Raw genomic sequence first — 17,621 nt, forward strand, 5'->3', positions numbered from 1 at the left:
TTCTCAGTGATTTTATGTTGGAGTATGCATCATAAAACAAGCAGAAGGTAGAATGGGACTAACCTGACAGTTCTGTTGGGAGCATGACTTCTACTTTTCCCGTCTTATTATTTTTACTGTGCAAGCTTAATGATGCATGCCCTGAGTCTCCTCCAAGTAAGTGTGATGTGATCAGTCTCTGTTGACTAAAGCCCCCTGTGCCCCCTCTACCATGTCAAAAATGAGATGAACCTGAGCTTTTCTTGGTTACTTCTGAAATACTTCCTCCTTCCCTGCTCAGCAGGGAAGAGCAAAGTACTGGAGCCAAAATGCCACGTAAACTCTGATTAAAAGGCAGCTATAAAAAGCTTGTGTTCTGAAATGGCTGTATGTTGTATTAAGTTTGTTTATAAGAAGCAGGTATGTGCAAGAGTAAATTTAAAAGCACAGAATATATGCATACTTGTTAGACTTTGGCACTGTTCTTGTAAGAGAGGTCATGCTCTGTTATAATCCATGACGCGTATATTTTAAATATTTGCTTGGAGAGGTTTTTTATTTTAAAGCAGGTAAAGAGATCATTGACTGAATGGGTAGTGCTAGCACCCAAATGACCTAGTCCAGGTCTTGCTGTGCATGTCTCGTACAAATGGATTTGTGGGGTTAATCCCATGTGCTTCCTCCTGCAGTGACTGAGTGTGTTTGTCTTCATGCTGTTCTCCAGCCCTGCTCTCTTAGGAGCTGGGTCTTGCATCTGCCCTGCTGCTGGATCAGCAGGTCCCAGCAGTGATACCTCTGCATAGGTGTCTGTATTATGTGTACAGGTGAAAAATGGCTGGATTATCAGTGAATGCATCATGACCCCACTGAAAATGTAACGTCAAAAGAAGAAATCCTCTCAAATCCTCCAAAGAAAATAAGGGTGCTTAAAAGAGCAAGAATACACCAATTGCCAGGTCTGCCAGAACTCTTATTGATAAATAAGACTGATTTATATGACATGTACATCTTACCTAAGATGTGAAGGGTGACTAAGAGAGTATAGGGGCCTGTCTGCAGCCTCCCTTATCAGGCTTCAGCTGGGATGGAAAATCTGACAGTCAACAAAACTGCCAGGTGCTTCTGCACCTGCAGAGAGGATGGGAAAGAGGCAAACAGGGCCGATATCCTGCCTAAATGTTAAATGTGCTTAGCTTTGCATACTGGAATTAACCTGACTGAAGTTAATGGAGACTGGCTCTAGTGGTGTGTTGTTGCAGAATGGGGATCTTAATTTGTATGCGTTGTTGAAGATGGGGGGGAAAAACAAGATCTGTGCTGTGTACTGTTAAAGCAGTGTTTTGTTGCCGTGTTATTTGTGGTGCTGCGAAGCCATCAGTCGGGGAGGGGCAGTGGGAAGGTTGTAGTGTTCACTGGGAATGCAAAAAAGGTTTTAGCTAAAGCGTATGTGCTTCAAGTTTGTGAAAGATTTTTTTTATTGTCTAGGCTTTTTATGGATGTTTATAGCTGTTAATAAAGAGGTTTTATTTTAGGGCCCCTGATGCTGATAAGTGTAGCAATGTTGAGATGCTCCCTGTGTAATTAAAAACTAAAAGGGTTGACAGCATATCTAATGCAAAGAGGATGCAGTCTCTCATCGTCTGAATCTCAAGTAAACAGGTTCTCTCTTTACCTGTCAGGAGTTAGATCTTCCTCCATCTCGGGTATCTTTTTCCTCATGGTTGTCCTTTTTTTCTGAGGACCACAAAAACAGGCTGGAATTAGTGACATTAATCCATATATGTATTTTTGAATGTACTGAAGCAAAGTGAGGGTCAGAACAGCAGATGTTTCAGTGTTTGAGTGTGGCCCTTGTTACTGAAGGAACCCAAAGGGAAAAATCATACCCTTGAATGCCCTGAGGGAAGGAAGTCATGTCCCCATTTATAAAAGCACAGGAGATGTTCCTATTTATTTACCTCACCAAGGTACGGGAGAGGTGAAGCACCCCTGCCTGAGGAGCTCTGTCCAGCCTACAAATCTCATGCAGATCCTATGGCAGGTGCTCTTGAACTGGATCCTGTATGAAGCAACCTGGTGGCTGTTGCTTCCTTCTAGAATATAGCTGCTCAGGGAGCCTGTACACCTCCCCTGCATCTGCCACCTCCCCGGTGAGTGCCCAGAGCATTGTACTTTAAAGCAATCAGTCCCACTCCTTCCAGTTGAGGTTGTGTACAAAAGAATCCCAGGGTCATTTGCCCCAAGAGAAAACTCTTCTCTCCTTCCTTTTTAGAGCACAACTCTGTGGCTAAGTGGGTATGGTCTTTACCCAAGAGGGAAGCAGGAAGGAAAAGGGTGTGGGGTCTAAGTAGTTGCTCCAGAGACTGTTCATGCTTTTTTTACATTGGGGTAAAATATATAAGCAGCTTCCCTGAGGGTCACGCAGGGTGCTTATAGCTGGACCAGGACCTGAAACCAATCCTCCCGAGTCTCTGGCTAGCCTCCTAACATCCTTCTGCCTTCTCTTTCCTAATGCCTCAGGGAAGAACCTTGAAGAGGTCAGAATAACAGGACCTGCTCTTGATATTTTCACCACACTTTCACTATGGGAAGATTTTGACTTGTGTGACTAATTTCTTTACACACTGCAAAAAAGCCCATGGAAAACATAAATAAGAAAGATGTGAATCAGTAAAGTCAAGTCCCTCCACTAATTACAGCTCACAAGCCATAAATATGGTTAGGGATAATTAGTAGTGGAGAGGGAATTATTAATCCATGTTAGTGCCCACCACCGGTGTCCATACTTAAGTTTTGCAAAGCACTTTAGAATTACTTCAGTGGAACTATTTACACAATGACATTTGTGCACCACGGGATTTCTTCAATGGCTTAAATTTAAGCATGTGCTTAAATACTTAGTTGATCAAGACAGCTTATTCTTTTCAAAAGTTTATGTTTGCTTTCCTGGGAATACAGTTGTGTACTTTATTTTTTTGTAATAGTGAATACTTCTGCAGAACTCTAGAGGCCATGTTGTTGAGTTAAAAAATCCTATCCAATTATCTGGAAAATGCTGTTTTTTTTTTTTTTCTAGAATGGATCAGCAGTGTTCAGAAATATATCAATTGTAAGTTTTCAAGGACAGTTGCAATGTAAATAACCCATGGTTCAATCACCTGTTACTGTTTACAATGCAACAAAGATAATCTAGATTAAAATGTAAATTAAACCCAGAACTATATGGATAAGCTAATTGGGAAAAGGTGATGGTTTTTAAGTGTTGGATTAGAATAATGCAAACAACTCTGTATTTGCAGAACTACACCTCAGGTTTCTTTACATAAATAAGCTTGGCAGCAAATACTCGTTAGAATGTGCCGGTGGGGTTTTGCTTTAAAGAAAAGGAACAGGAAGAACAAAGCATATGCCATGCTGTTTTAACAACCGAGGAAATATTGAGACTGTCAGCAGTTTATTTCTGGTGTTCCTCCAGCTTTGTCTCTTTAACCTTTCTTCCAACAAGCTAAAATTACATATCATGGGGTCTGACTGGGATGAAAAGCTCTTTTCTACCTATGTAAAGACACTAAGCATATGTTGAATTTATTGGCCAACTGGTATTGTCCTCAAGGCAGCTTCAACAATAAAGTAACTCAAGAGCAAAACAAAAATGAACTATGCAGGGGAAAAATGTGTTTTCCTAATTAACATCAGCATTTATGGAAAATTTGGCAAACACTGAGATGCGATAAGGGGAAATATGAATTGTAGACAATGGCTTTCCTCCAAAATGTCTTATTGGGAACTGCTTTTATTTAGAAAATGATAATGTTTAATGAATGTGAACATGCTCATCGTTTATAATGGAAATCTCCTTGTTTCTATCTCTGAAATGTCAGTCTAGCTTCTGTGTAGCCATCCATTTACTCGGTTATTTTCTGCTTTGCTAAGTCACATGTAGTGAACTGCTTTAGCTATTAGTTGGTGGATGACAGAAGACTGTCTTCCGTGCTCAGTGTGGTATCTTGTCTTACTGTGTGGGCTCATGAAAATGTTTGGAGTAGCTCAGAGCTTGCTACAAGCAAACACAGACCTGATTTCAGACCAGATTCCAGAGCAGAGAGTCTCTGGCACCAGAAGGGAGAGAGTAGCCAAAATGTCGCATTGAGGGAACTGTTCCACATTGGAACTGCAGGACCTGTGTCTTTGGCTGTGAATCATACAAGTCCTGCTGCCATCAGCTGTCTGCAGCTACTGCCACCAAGTATGTGGAGAAGTAATGAGAGGAAAGTACTTCTGTGGTTTGAGGGAAATGACAGTGTATAAGCAGCAGTCTGAGGTGTTTGAGTGGATTCCTTAGACCGTGTGTGATGCTTGGATGGGAGGCTGAGCAAATGCAGATTTGCACTGTGTGTGCATCCGCTCTGGATTGAGAAGTCTTTTCTGGCAATGGCAAGATATAGAGAGCAGCTTCTGATATTTGTACTGAAAAAGCCCTTAGACAAAGATGTTCCCACTGATTATTAAGCCCTTGTTAAATGAGGGGCTCTAATTTTTTGTCCCTGTTGGATTTAGCTTCAACAGCCAAAGAGGTTACAGCCCTGACAGCTGGCTGAGAACTGTAGGTGCTAATCTCCATCAGCTACAGAAAATCCAACAGGGATTGCGAGTCGCTGTCCTCACACCTAGCCTTTCTTCAATTCTGACCCTAGCCTTATTCATTATGGCTTTGCTCTTATCAAGTCTTTAGACTGATGTCAATACTCCTGTCATAGCCATTGCTATAGTTAATCTCCTGTGGTTTTCTTTGCTACTGTCCAGCTGCATCAAAAGGGGATATCCAAAGCTGGGTTGAGATGTTAGCAAGGCCTATTTCAGAAGCAACTCTTACACACTTAAGTTCCCATGCCTCCTCTTTGTTTTTTCTGAATTTGGGCCATGCCTTTTGTGTATGTGTGGGTGGGTTCGCTTACAATGGATTGTTTTACCTGCAGTTGGATTGGAAGCAAATCCTTAGGGGAGCAGAGCAGGAAAAGCAGCACAATAGGCCTGATAAAAAGCACTCTGATAAGCACTCAAATGTAACTTCAGGTCAGTAACTGCAGAGCTGATCTGTCAGCTCTTACTTTGGGTGCGAAGCCAGGTCTGCAGTTGTGTATTTGCAAATTTCCAACAGAAACACCCTTGGGTGCTAAGCCCTCTGGGTACCATGGTTGCGTACGTGGCATCCATCTAGAAGAAACACTTGTAAAGCTGGTGGGTTGTGTTGAGCCACCCAAATCAGAAGCTTGGGTTGTCAGCAGAAAGGGGTGGACTCAGAAGAACAACATTTCACTAAGAAAAGTTTGCACTGGCACGAGGATGCCACCAACTTACTTTGGAAAATGCTAGCCCTTTCTCTTTCACTTCAGGTGCTTTATAGCAGGCTCTAGCTAGGCTGGGTGGGGACTTGGACTTTCTGATGTTTCTTTCCTAGACATCGGTGCCATATGGAGGCAATCTCCCTTCAAATCTTTCCTCAGCCTGCCTTTACACAGGTGCTTACAATCCCAGCTTGCTGAAACATGGCTGGGCAGATGACAAGCTGCCACTGTGCACAGTGAAGAAAAATGCTATTTGCAGCAGAGTTGAACCACATTCCTCTGCTTCTGTTGTATCCTCACCCTCTGTCCTGCGACAATCATCAGATAAGGAGCTATCTGGAGCAATAAGAGTGCAGCACAGTGTGTCTCTGAACGAGAATACTTGTGCTCTATACCCCATCAATGCTGGACTGTAAGGACAAATGGGGTGAGATGCTTCCAACACGGATACAGGTATGTGAGATCATATGATATCATATCACTGCCTCAAATGATAGCAGTATGGTTTGTTGCATACTAGCTGCGATGTGATTAGTTAAGGTATTTCCATACCAGCCTAATGGTCTGGAGACTCATTTGTAATGAGAAGAGCAATTTGTCCTTCCACCTAAAATGATTCTTCCACAAAGGTGGCAAATAGGCTTTTTATCTCAGAGACAGTAAGAGTAATTCTTGATAGGGTTAAGTGTCAGCTTTTAGTATTAAGTGGTATTTGAAGGTTTGGGAGCCAGTGATAAAGTTCAGCCCGGAAAGTACAGTGCATGGAAATAAAAGAGTGGTCTACACACATGCCTGGAGTTGTTAAATTTTGTTTCTCTAAGACCTGAGCCACCTGAAACACTGAATGGGAGGGAGCTTCTGCTTTTCCTTTAGAGTCTAATTCCAAAAAGTCCTTGCTGAATCCTCCACAAAAGGGGCTTCCAAACAGGATTTCAAACTCAAATTCTCTCCTGTGAGTCAGATTTTTTTTTTTTTAACATGGACTTGGCAGAATTTCTTAAAGTTGTAAACTAATTATCCTAAGGTGTGCTTGAAAAGGCAGAGGACATCTATCCGGTGCACCCCTGGGTAGTGACTGCTCCCTGACAACAAAAAAAGGCCCAGTTCTACTGTGATGTCTTTCTGCAAAGAAAGTAGAAGAAATCCCTCCTTACAACAGAGGGGATGGCTAAATGTGGCATTGTGAATTTGGGGTAACTGTCCCTAGACAGAAAACTCCACTTGTAAGAGTTCACTTAAAGAAATAACCCTTGCTGCCCATTCCCCACTGTCAGAGTGCAGAAAAAGATTTGTATTCTCTGAAGAATGTTGAATCCCCCTGAGAATGCTTTTCTTTCCAGAATATCCCTTTTGGGAGGGGAAAAAAATGTTTTACATCATGCTGCAGATGTATTCATGGCTACAATGAGAATCCAAACCCACTGTTGTTTCACATTGCATAGTTGGGGGGAGACGTATGGCACCTACGATGTGGTAACACATGCCTTGGAAAAACTAGAGCATTTTTGCTGAATAACAAATTAATAAGCTGCTTTCAAAACTTTCTAGCTCCTATTACCTTTGTTATATAGGCCAGATTTTCATAAAGCAGATCTGAAACTTGTGTGCACAGGTATGCACACGCTGTGTTGGTTTATGGGCTGAGATATTTATGCAAATACAAATTAGAAAAAGCCTTTGCCAATGCTGATTGGACACTTCAAATAGTTTTGCACAGGAAAGATGTGTTTTGATTAAAAACTGGATACCTCCTTCCATTCCCCCCCCCTAAAACAGAACTGTTTTGGTTTTTTTTTTTTTTTTTTCAGAGAAAATCTTTAGGGAACTTGTATTATTTAATTAGTACTTCTTTCCCCTCTTCTCCCCCCTCATTCTCTCAGGCTACTGGCACAATTTGGGAAAACAAAAGTTAAATGACCTCCCTCCATCCAAAACCATTCCAACATTATATTGAAGGAGAAAAAAACCATCCCTAAGATAAAGCTTTAGAATTCCAATGTGACATTTTGAAGCAGTTTTGACCAGCTGATCTAAATGCATCTGCTCATGATGACTTTGGGAAGATTGTTGCAATATTTTGTCTGTATATCTTAAGCCTCCCTATTTTTGAAACAGATTTAGCAATCCAGTTGGTATCAGTTTTCAGAGTCACTCCAGTCTTGCATTATTAAATTGCCCCTGCACCTTCATCAGGTGAAAGAGCATTTTTAACGATAATTTGAGTAGAAGTACTGCAGCAGCAAGTATTTGCATGCTAAAGGGATTACAGAAATGAAATACAACATGAGATTAGGGTTTGCTATTTGCCCTGAAGGATTTTAAGTGGATCTGCTGATTGAATGGTCGGGTTTGTAAGCTTTGAGTTATTTTGCACTGACATGATCTATAGTTTAAATGCTTGGGTAAGGAATTCAGGGAACCGCAAGCTGTGGAATTTGGCATATGGTAATGCTGTGAAACTACATGTGAACATGATGTGTGCTGTGTTTCAGTGGGTAACGCATTAAAATAACATATGTCTTTAACATATTTTATATGCTTAAGTAAACTTGGCTTAATTGCGAGTTCCCAAACACTTCAACAGTTAGTAGTAATGTAGTTAAACAATGTGTACCTGGCTTTATGTGATCTATGTGTTGTTACAGATAAATGAAAGGTCACACCAAGACAGTCAAAGTGAATTTTTTTTGGTGTACTGTTTTGAAACACATTAACCAGTCCTCATTTAGAAGGAAAACAGCCGGCAGCTGGCAAACTTACTGACACCCAGATCCATGCCTTCCTTGGAAGTCTGTATTAATCTGAACCTGCCACCTTGAAGAGAGGAACTGCTTGGATTTTCCTGTTTGACTGGACCATGGGATTTCAAGTGGGTGTGTCTCTCTCTTGAAAATCTGATCTATTTTGTAATGATTTATCTCTGGAATAGTTCAACTTGTCCTAAGCAATATTTATAAAGGTTAAGGAATAATAATAGCTAAAGGAAAAGGCCCTGAAAAAAGCCACAGGTGAATAGATTTTTAAATGCTTCTGACTTAAGATTCAGTAAATGTTTAGAGTAGACATTTTGATATTGGTATCTGTGAGACTAGGGCTTGCACTGAATACCACTGTATCTGGGCAGAGAATTGATATTTACCCTGAATTCTCCCAACTTGCTGCTCTTACCTTTTCACTTTTTCTTCCTTTTTTCTTTTTGTCACTCTTCTCTCCATCCACAGCCAGTTTGAGGTTCTCCAGTTTTTGTTGCATCAATTCGTCAACCTATCCAGACACACACAGTTAAATCTTTCTAAGTCTTCTGTTCTGCCACCACACCTCAGACAAATGTTCAGCTAAACAAGTGTTAAGGTAAAGAACAGATAGTAGGGACTCTGGAAGGAGGTAAGGTCTATGCCAGGGCCAGTTCTTACAGCTGTAGAGAAATATACACAGGCAATGCACATTATTAGTGTCCTCTTACTATTGTAAGCACACCTGCACTCTGATCTCTTCCTCTACTTCTTCCCGTTTCTCTTCTTTGATCAGCTCCGGGTCATGATCCTGGAGAAAATCACATCCCTTGTCTCTGTTCTGCCAAGCGGCTGTTATCCAAAAGAAAGAAAAAAGGGGAAAAAAGTTACAGAAGCCACTGGTTTCTCCAGCTGCTTCTGGAGGCAAAAAATAGGTAGTTGCAGGCAGCTTTTATTAAATTATTAGCTGTATGAAAGTAACAGACTCTACGGACCCTTACCAAGTTCAGAGCCCCGTTGTGTTAGGATCTGTAAATCTTGAGGTTAACTTTTTTTTTTGCCTTGGGCTGTAAATTGGTATCAGATTTCAGGAGGATAGTGGGATATGGAGGTTGTCATTTTCTGGTTGTAAAGCTGAATGCCTGGAGTGTTGTTCATCTTCAAGAGCAGGTAGTACAGTATCAGCCGAACCATATCGTGCCTGATGTTGGCTTTCTTTTTCTCTCCGCTTAACAGCATCGTGCTTAAATATTTACCATGAAGAAGTCATAAAGATGACTCCTGTCCTGAGGAGTGTGCTCTCTATGCATGTCCCTTGGCTGGCATAATGCAGGTTTGGGCACCAAAGGAAGGTGTTTAATTTAAACCAGGAAGCTTTCCTTCTCTCCTCAGTTATCTAATACTAAGTTAAAGCTGTTGCAACCTTGCGAGTTAGCCTTTGTAGTAATTCATATGAGGCTGAAATATGGGCCAGGCGCACTGGAATATGCATAAAAGCCTGCACAGAGAACATGGGGAAATGGGAGTGTGAGGGGACAGTGAGTCTGACAGAGCAATAACCTGCATCCAACCCCCAAGTGACATACGGTCACACAGTTTTAACTCTGGGGAGTTTTAAGCCTGATGCAGTAATTGAGAGGCAGTTGAAGTCTTTTCCAGAAAGAGACAAGGCCTACCTGATACAGCACCTTTATTTCTTAGTGTTGTGCAAAAGATAAGTAATAAGGAGACCAAACTCCAGGAAGAAAGCAAGCTTGTGCGAACTGATGATCAAAAAAACCCCCTGTTTATGATAAAGTAGCTAATGATCCTGAGGTGCAGCTCTTTATTTTTGTTGAGGCAAACTGCAATTTGCTCTTTAGAAAGAAAACTAAATGAAGTCTGGCAAGCTCGGTGCATATCTGAATTCTCTGGTATTTGCAAAAGGTACCTTTTTTTAAATGGAAACACCTCTCTTCCTTCTACATTTTTTTGAGCTAATTTAAAGGAGGGCAATTAATATCTTTCATTTCCTTGCATTTTAAGCCCTGATAGTATCTTTATAAATGACAGCTAATCTCTAGTAGTATGTGCTAATTCAATTTCCAGACGATTTAAAATGACAGCTTCCCACTTTTAAGATAGAGGCTCCTTTATGAATCTGTTTTGTACAGGGTACTCTTGCCTGTACCCACTACCATTTCTAAGGCACAATAAATGACAGGTTTTCACAATACCCATACGAGATCATTCATGTTTTAGTGCAGTTAATATAATACTGGCTGCTATTTCCATCCCCTACGAATTTTCAGGGTCCAATTACGTGCAGAGTATTTGTGGCTTTACACATAGGGAATAGTTTTTGCAGGCGAGTAGTCTTAATTTCATAACTGAAAATGGTAGATATGGACAAGGACAGTGGATTTTTTGGTAATGAGGAAAGAAACTCAAAGGTATGGACACTAATTTCTTTAAATTACTTGCGGGTCATCAGACGGCATGACAGATGTCACGTAATATTTCAAGAGGGAGAGCTGATTTGCTCTAGTTAAAAGGTACCTCTTCCAGGGTTGCCAGCCTGGAATTTCAGCCTTGGGGAAAGAGGATATTACATGGGAGTTATATGAATTTTAAAACACTTTCCTGACTGGGTCAACAGGTTGCAAGTGCTATGTTTTCACAGGAGTACTAGGGTTTAGATATTTATTTTTCATAGAGGGGTTCATAGATTTTTATTCTGTTTTTTTCATAATTGTTTATTGTCATTTTGTAAATTGATTAGTGGTTGATATCCACTGCAGGCAAACCAGTGACAGTCCCCACAGCTTAGGCAGCTGCCTTTGATATTACCTGGCAACGAGTTTTCCAAGTGGTCTATTAGCCACTAGGTTAGAGGTCCCTAATTTTAGAAAGAGATCAGTAACTCATAGGTGTTAGAAGCTATGTTGTTCTTTTATAGATCAATAAAATGTTTCAAAGTTATTTTTAAAGTAAGGTCAGGAGGCTAAGGATGTTGTGTTTTCACTGGCTGGTCAAAAAAGCCTGGTGTTTTGTTACAGACAGGGTCATCCAGCTACGGGAGCTATTTTTGTGCGTGTGTGTATGCAGTGCAATTTATATCACCTCTTCTAAAATAGTGCATGCTTATCTTTGGATGTATGCATACCTCTCTAGTTCAGGACTTAAAAGACAGCCCAGTCCACTAACTGACTGCTGACATCACCATCTTGGCAGTATTAGTTTTCACTCTGGAGACTAGTCGGTAATTCCAACATCCCTGAATTTCAGAGAACAGCTTGTGACTAATAATTGAAATATATTTATCTGAAGCCTGAAGCTTTTCTTAAAATGACTACTTTCAATCTCCTGGCAAAAGGATTTGAATCTTTTGATGCCTGGTTAAAAATGCACAATATCATCACATCTTAAAGTTTGGGCCATGGGGTATTTGGGTTGAACTCGGATATCCTCTGCAACACCGAGCAAGTCAAATATCAGCTGGCCATCTGTATAACGGGGAAAATAGCACATTGCTGCCTCACAGCACAGGGTACTGCAAGAATAAAACCCAGGAAGACAGAGCTAATGATTCAGACTGCTTACGTTTGCTCCACCAACTCTTGCTGTTCCAATGCAGAAGTAGATGTCACACAAAAACTGGCTGTTTTCCAACAACAGTACATAAAATAAGTGTTTTAGACAGGGCTTGGCAAAGGTAGTTAGTAACTAGCAAAACTGCCAAATACAGTTCTAGAAGAATAAAAGTCTTCATGAATTCAGTGAAGTTTAGGTAGTAGTTCTAGCTTGGTAGAGGTGGGAGGGGGCAGAAATTGGGGTGGAAAAATCTGTAACTGAAATGCCTAGATGTCTGAAAACTGACCTACAGCTTTTTAAATATTTAACCTAAGAACAAAGCAACCAGTTTCAGGGGATGGGAAGACTTTCTTAATTGTAACTATTGGTGGGGTGTGTGTGTGACAAAACAAAAATGTTTGTTGTTTGGTCAGCTATCATTTAGGTAAACTTTAGACACACTCATAAGGGTCTTTAAATGATTCTATTGTAGGTATCTGATATAAACCTTTCTTAATCAAGCTCCCTTACTTCAGTGATGTTTTTGAGATTTATACACTAATAAATAGTAACTGAGCTATTTCTACATAAGAACAGAAAAACGTTCTCAGTGTAGAAAGACCAAACTCAAAACTCTTTTTTTTCTTTTTTTTTTTTCCCCTAAACAATTCTGCTACTGAAATGAAAGCAGGCTAAAATTTAAAATACAAGCAATAAATAGTGATAGTAACTGAGCTATTTCTACGTAAGAACAGAAAAAAGTTCTCAGTGTAGAAAGACCAAACTCAAAACTCTTTTTTTTCTTTTTTTTTTTCCCCTAAACAATTCTGCTACTGAAATGAAAGCAGGCTAAAATTTAAAATACAAGCAACTGCTTACACTGTTGTGGTCAGAAGTTGTTTTAGATTTGATTCTGGAGGCCTTGAAAAGAGGAAGCTTATCCATGGCCACTTAAAAGTAAAATTATTCTGAACAACCACCAGGTAGTACTGTGATAAGGAGTGTCCTGCAATAAAAAGCACTAAGTGCTTGTGAATGAGGCAGGGGACTGTGCTGCATGGAGGAATTAACAGCTGTTTACTAAAAATAAATATAGTGTTGAATACTTGGTTCACTAGGAGGAAAAAAAACACCTACCTGAAGTTTAACTGCACAGCTATAGACTCTTACTGTGCATAAGACAGAACTGCAGCTATTCTTTGAAGCTTGCAAGAGAGTTCTTTCCACTCTGAGGATTTCTGGTTGTGCTCTGTGCAGAAGACGGTTCCTTCTTATGTGCCTTTAGAGCCAGGGGAGTAGCTGTCAGCTCTGGCAGGATGGGCTGGAGATGAGCATTGGTGTTTAACTCTGAATGCCAGACTGGAGTCTTTATCTACCACAAAAGGATGCTGCCTGTCCCTGACTTACCTGAGCATATTATTGCAGCGTACCTGCAAGTGCTGCCAGTACATAACGGGGAGATGGAGGTACTCACACTGACTGGCTCTAGGCATCCAATTCAGGTGCCTGAATAGGAACAGAGGCTCCACAGACAGTTAATAGGCTGCTGAGTTGCCCTTGGGAGGCCCTGTGAGATATCCAGGAACACAACACCCCCAGTTCAGCACTCATCTTCATGCGAAAAGTTAGCATGAGTAACCCCAAAATGTTACATACTTGCAGAGCTCAAAGCAGGTATCTTGTTAGGAATGGCAGTACTGGTATTCAGATACAGTTTGGGTGACAAACGTGTTCCCCGCCCTCTCATAACCCTCTGACTTGTCATTACTTGAGATAGTTATGAAATCTGGGAGTCTCTATTCCTATTAAACTAACCGATTGACTTCTGTGGCATTTTTATTCCCAACACTGGTATCCACTGGGATGTTGGGAAACACTGTTTAACTGTTTAAAGCCCCTGTGTTGAGGTTACAGCCACACGTTTTCTACATCCTGGAGGAATGTTACTTGCACAAATACAAGGAGTTTATGAATTGCAGTTCAGCATTGTATTGAAGCCTGTTTGACTGCAAAGCCCCAGCAGGGGATCCAAGGAGTGCTGTGGGAGCACTGGAAAGCATAGCTACTATACCACCTACTCATTAGCAGAGTGCTGGATGAGCAGATTGCCAAGCCTATGTAGCAATGCAAAACCCTCCTGCCCTCTTTCTGCTACTTCACAACAGGTAGGGCCTCTACACTGCTCCTTCATTGCTCTTGGGACTTGCTGGATGGGAAATGCTGGTCTTCCTATTGCTGGTTTTGGGATACAAAGTGCCATTTCGTCCTGAGTGCCTAGAAAAGCACAGGTAATGTTCTTGGCCAGTTAAGAAAAGAAGCATAGATGAATTTGATCCTTATCTAACACTCCTGCTGACTTCAATGGGGTTCTGATGTAGCATTCAAGAGTAGAGTCTGGGACAAACTCCTCTTCAGCCATAAAATTGCCTTATGAGTTATAATGTGTAAGAAAATCCGAATTGTTAGAAGTTGGAGGTCAGGCAAAACTGTACTGATGCATATTTAGCAAGTAAGTTGTACGCTTCTTTCTCTCTGGCCAACACAAATCAGGCAGAAAACTTGATACCAGTAATTTGTCAACTGGAGGGAATAATGGAGATTGTTCATATGAGGAATTTTAGCAAGCCACTAACTCTGCAGAGTAGAGAGCAGAAAAGAAGTTTTTAATAATTGTTTGAGAATAGAATCTGCATGAAATATAGCAAAAATAACCCCTGAAAGCTTTGATCAGGCACGCTTTTGCAACCAAGGACACCAATTTGGCTTGCCTGATCTGACCTTTGGAGTCCTATTGTGCTGTTCACTTACAGTTCATGGGGCAGGTGCTCCTTTCCATTTTAAAGAAGTGCAAGACTTCTGTGCTCACTTCCAGGCCCAGCACAAGTCATTGCTAACTCATTTGTGTATCTAGGGCGTACGCTAAAGACAAATGTTTAAGAGACAGAGAAAGGCATCAAGTGTAGAGGAGAGGATAGAAGAGATATGGAAAAGAGCAAGATGTCCTTTTGTGAAAACTATTTTTTTAAATTTGAAAAACCCTACTTTTGGATGCTTCCTCAAAGTGAAAAACCAGCCAGCCATTAGTTTAAGTTAACACATATTTTGAATGAAGCAAGTATTCATAGTCCAGCACCATTTCTCATGCCCTTGCTTGGAAAGATGATCCTCCTCTTAAAACATGTAATAAAAAATAATTTGATTAGTGTCGACTGGGTAGGTGAATGAATCCATGGACACTTTCCATGAATGAGAGGAAGACAGGATAAAGAGTTACAGGAACATGAAAACATTGATGCTGAAGCCTGATCTCCAGTATAGTGCTTTTGGATTATTTGCTATTCAGATGGTATTTTTGTTGCCCTCGGAAAATCCAAGAAATCCCCTGCATGTACATCAAAGCACTTTGGTTCTAGCTTGGCCACTTTCACTCATATAGAAATGTACCTTCCTGTATGATTATCTTGATGATTTTGAGAAACTCCCTTCCTAAATACCATTTTTATCTAATGTCCTCATTTCTATAATGTGCTATAGTTTGGGCAGCTGCACTGTTTGACCTTATAGGAATGACATTCAGATTAAGCTGAATTAGAAGAACATTCCAGCTGTAATTGTTATCTTTTTCTACTGACCTTTGTATTGACTGTTTCCTTCCTCCATTATTGAAAGGAAATTACTGGGAGCCATTTTCCAGCCCTCCTCTTCTTCCTAGATTGGGGGTGGGTGTGGGAGAGGGTGAAAAGAAAAATCAGAATATTAATATGTAGAAACTTTGCAAGTATGAAAAGAAGTCATAATTTTAATTGGATTTTTAAAGATTTGTTTCAATTTGAGGAATAAGATGCTGTTGTCTCATCAACAAAAGTCTTCCTAGCAGGCTATAAGGAAGTTTTATCCCCTTGAGTGAAGAGAGGGGGTGTCTGTTCATCCGTTGGCCTACTGAGGTGACAAGAATTAAACTTAGGCTTGTTGGAACATGTAATATAGGTAGGAGACTTGCAACATGTAAATGAAACTACCTTGCTATTTTTTCAGTTACTCTTATTGTAGGGCTGCTCCCTCCCCCCGAAAAGGAATTCCCAGCTTGTGGGTAATTCAAAACTGTTGAAACCTCATTTTAATCTGTAATCAGAAAGAAAAATAGTGATCTTGGTGTATCTTGCAAAACAAAATATTTTGTTTCAACTTTTTCAAAACATTTTGACATTTTCCTGACTAAAGTAAACGACATTGACGTGTTCCTGAAATAGTTTAATTTCATTGAACCAGTATTTCTGACAGAAAAACTTGTCAGAAAAATATGAAAGTTTCTTCATGTTGTATCAGTCATAAGTTCCCAAAATTTTATAAGGTAATAGTTATTAGTGGGAAATTAGATCACTGTTTGGGGAGGAGGTGAATGTGGGTTTATGCAAGAAAACACGAGTTTTATCAGGCTTTGCCAACCAATGTGTAGTCTGTAACCCACTGGTTATCAGTAAGATATAAAGTGCAGCTCCTGGAATAACTAAAATGAAACAAAACCCTTAAATATGCCTCTGTAGTTAGGTGCCACTGCATACCTGCTATCAGCAGATACAGCTGTGGCCGGGTCATGTGAATTATTAAATATCTGTTTTTAATTAAAGTATTATTACAGTAATTAAAGTTTGGGCCCAGAAGGACATGCAAAACATAAATACATTTATCACTTCTACCCTAAGCTCTATAGATACGTTTGAAAGAGAGTCAGGAGTTTTTTGACTAAACATCAAGAACCGTTTGGGTAAAGTATAAGCACAAGTTTGAGGATTTGACACCCAGAGCTCAAATTCCCGGTTACTCTAATGTATTCTCAGTTTTTGCAGAGTGTGGCATTTTGAGATTCATCCTTGGATCTTTTGCAGCAGGCAGAAGACATTCCTTTTAACATTCTCCTATGATATTTTATAGAAAATGATTAAATCATGATGTTCTAAGAGGAAATAACGATAATTTCTAACTATTTAAAACAAAGCAAAGAAAAAAAAAAAACACCCACCCCAGAAGAGCCTAAAAATGGGCTATTCATTTTTACCCTCTTAATAGCATAGGACACGTTAATGTTTCTTTTATTGTTACAAATAAGCCAATAAATCATTTTAATTACTAGCTTCAATGATTGTATACATTGATGTAAATAATATTGCTGTGTCAGTTTCATTGATTTTAATCAAAACCACTGTGTGTCTAAAGGACAGGTGCAGAATGCTGTTCTGTATTCCCTCTTGCCTCTATTAACAGCATGAGTCAATGTAATATAAAGAACTTCTTCTCCTTTGAAGTCAATTGAGGTATTTTTCTATGTTCAGTTGATTGATTCCATGCTTGTTCTGTGTGCTAAGGCACCTTGAACCAAGAGTGTATGTTTCAATCTAAGCAGAGATATGGAAATAACAGTTTGAATATATTTCTGAAGCTTTCCAAAGCCTAGCCCACGCTAGGTGATTCTCATTCAACAGCAGGGAAAATTTTGAATCGACTCCATTGTGCACTTTTGCTATGGAGATTTTGCTAATGGGTTTCACTAAGGACAAAATGCTTCTCACGGTTAAACACTTCTGGGTGAAATCTAGGGATGCACAGCCTTGCTCATGTTTGGTGAGCGAGACAGGTTGCAGCATGTTGCTGGGTGAAGCAGTCCAGGCTGGTCTGACATGTGTTCTGCTATTGAAAAGAAGGGATCATACGGTGCTGAAGTTGTGTGTTTTTTTTTTTTTTTTAATTAGGTGTCCAATGGGAAACCAAATCAGCACCTTACAGAGAAAAGAAAACAAAGTTACTTTGATATCAAATATGCCTTTTTAAAGATTGCTATCAGGCTTTTCAGAAATATTTAAATTTCCTTCTGGGATCAAACTCTGTTTTCTTTAAGAAGTGAAGTTAGGAGCAGGGATTTTTTCTGCCTGCATCACTATGACTTATAGCCTATACTTATTTTAATAAGAGTCCTGCTGTTAGAACTTTTCCAAATACTTCTCAACTGCTCTTAGAT

At 40.1% G+C, this 17,621-nt stretch overlaps 1 protein-coding gene across 1 annotated transcript in view; it reads right to left on the reverse strand.

The window, feature by feature from the left end:
* The window catches only part of IQCA1 (IQ motif containing with AAA domain 1), a 102,404-nt gene that overhangs the window by 31,698 nt on the left and 53,085 nt on the right, over positions 1-17,621 (reverse strand). Inside the window, exons 9-13 of the mRNA XM_009320845.1 lie at positions 15,241-15,316; positions 8,802-8,908; positions 8,493-8,588; positions 7,171-7,181; positions 1,652-1,705 (exon numbers count right to left, since the gene is read on the reverse strand). Of these exons, the coding sequence (XP_009319120.1) occupies positions 1,652-1,705; positions 7,171-7,181; positions 8,493-8,588; positions 8,802-8,908; positions 15,241-15,316 (344 nt within the window). The remainder of the gene's footprint in view (positions 1-1,651; positions 1,706-7,170; positions 7,182-8,492; positions 8,589-8,801; positions 8,909-15,240; positions 15,317-17,621) is intronic.

The sequence above is a fragment of the Pygoscelis adeliae genome, unplaced genomic scaffold (genome assembly GCF_000699105.1).
Source record: "Pygoscelis adeliae isolate BGI_AS28 unplaced genomic scaffold, ASM69910v1 Scaffold63, whole genome shotgun sequence".
NCBI classification, from domain to species: Eukaryota; Metazoa; Chordata; class Aves; order Sphenisciformes; family Spheniscidae; genus Pygoscelis; species Pygoscelis adeliae.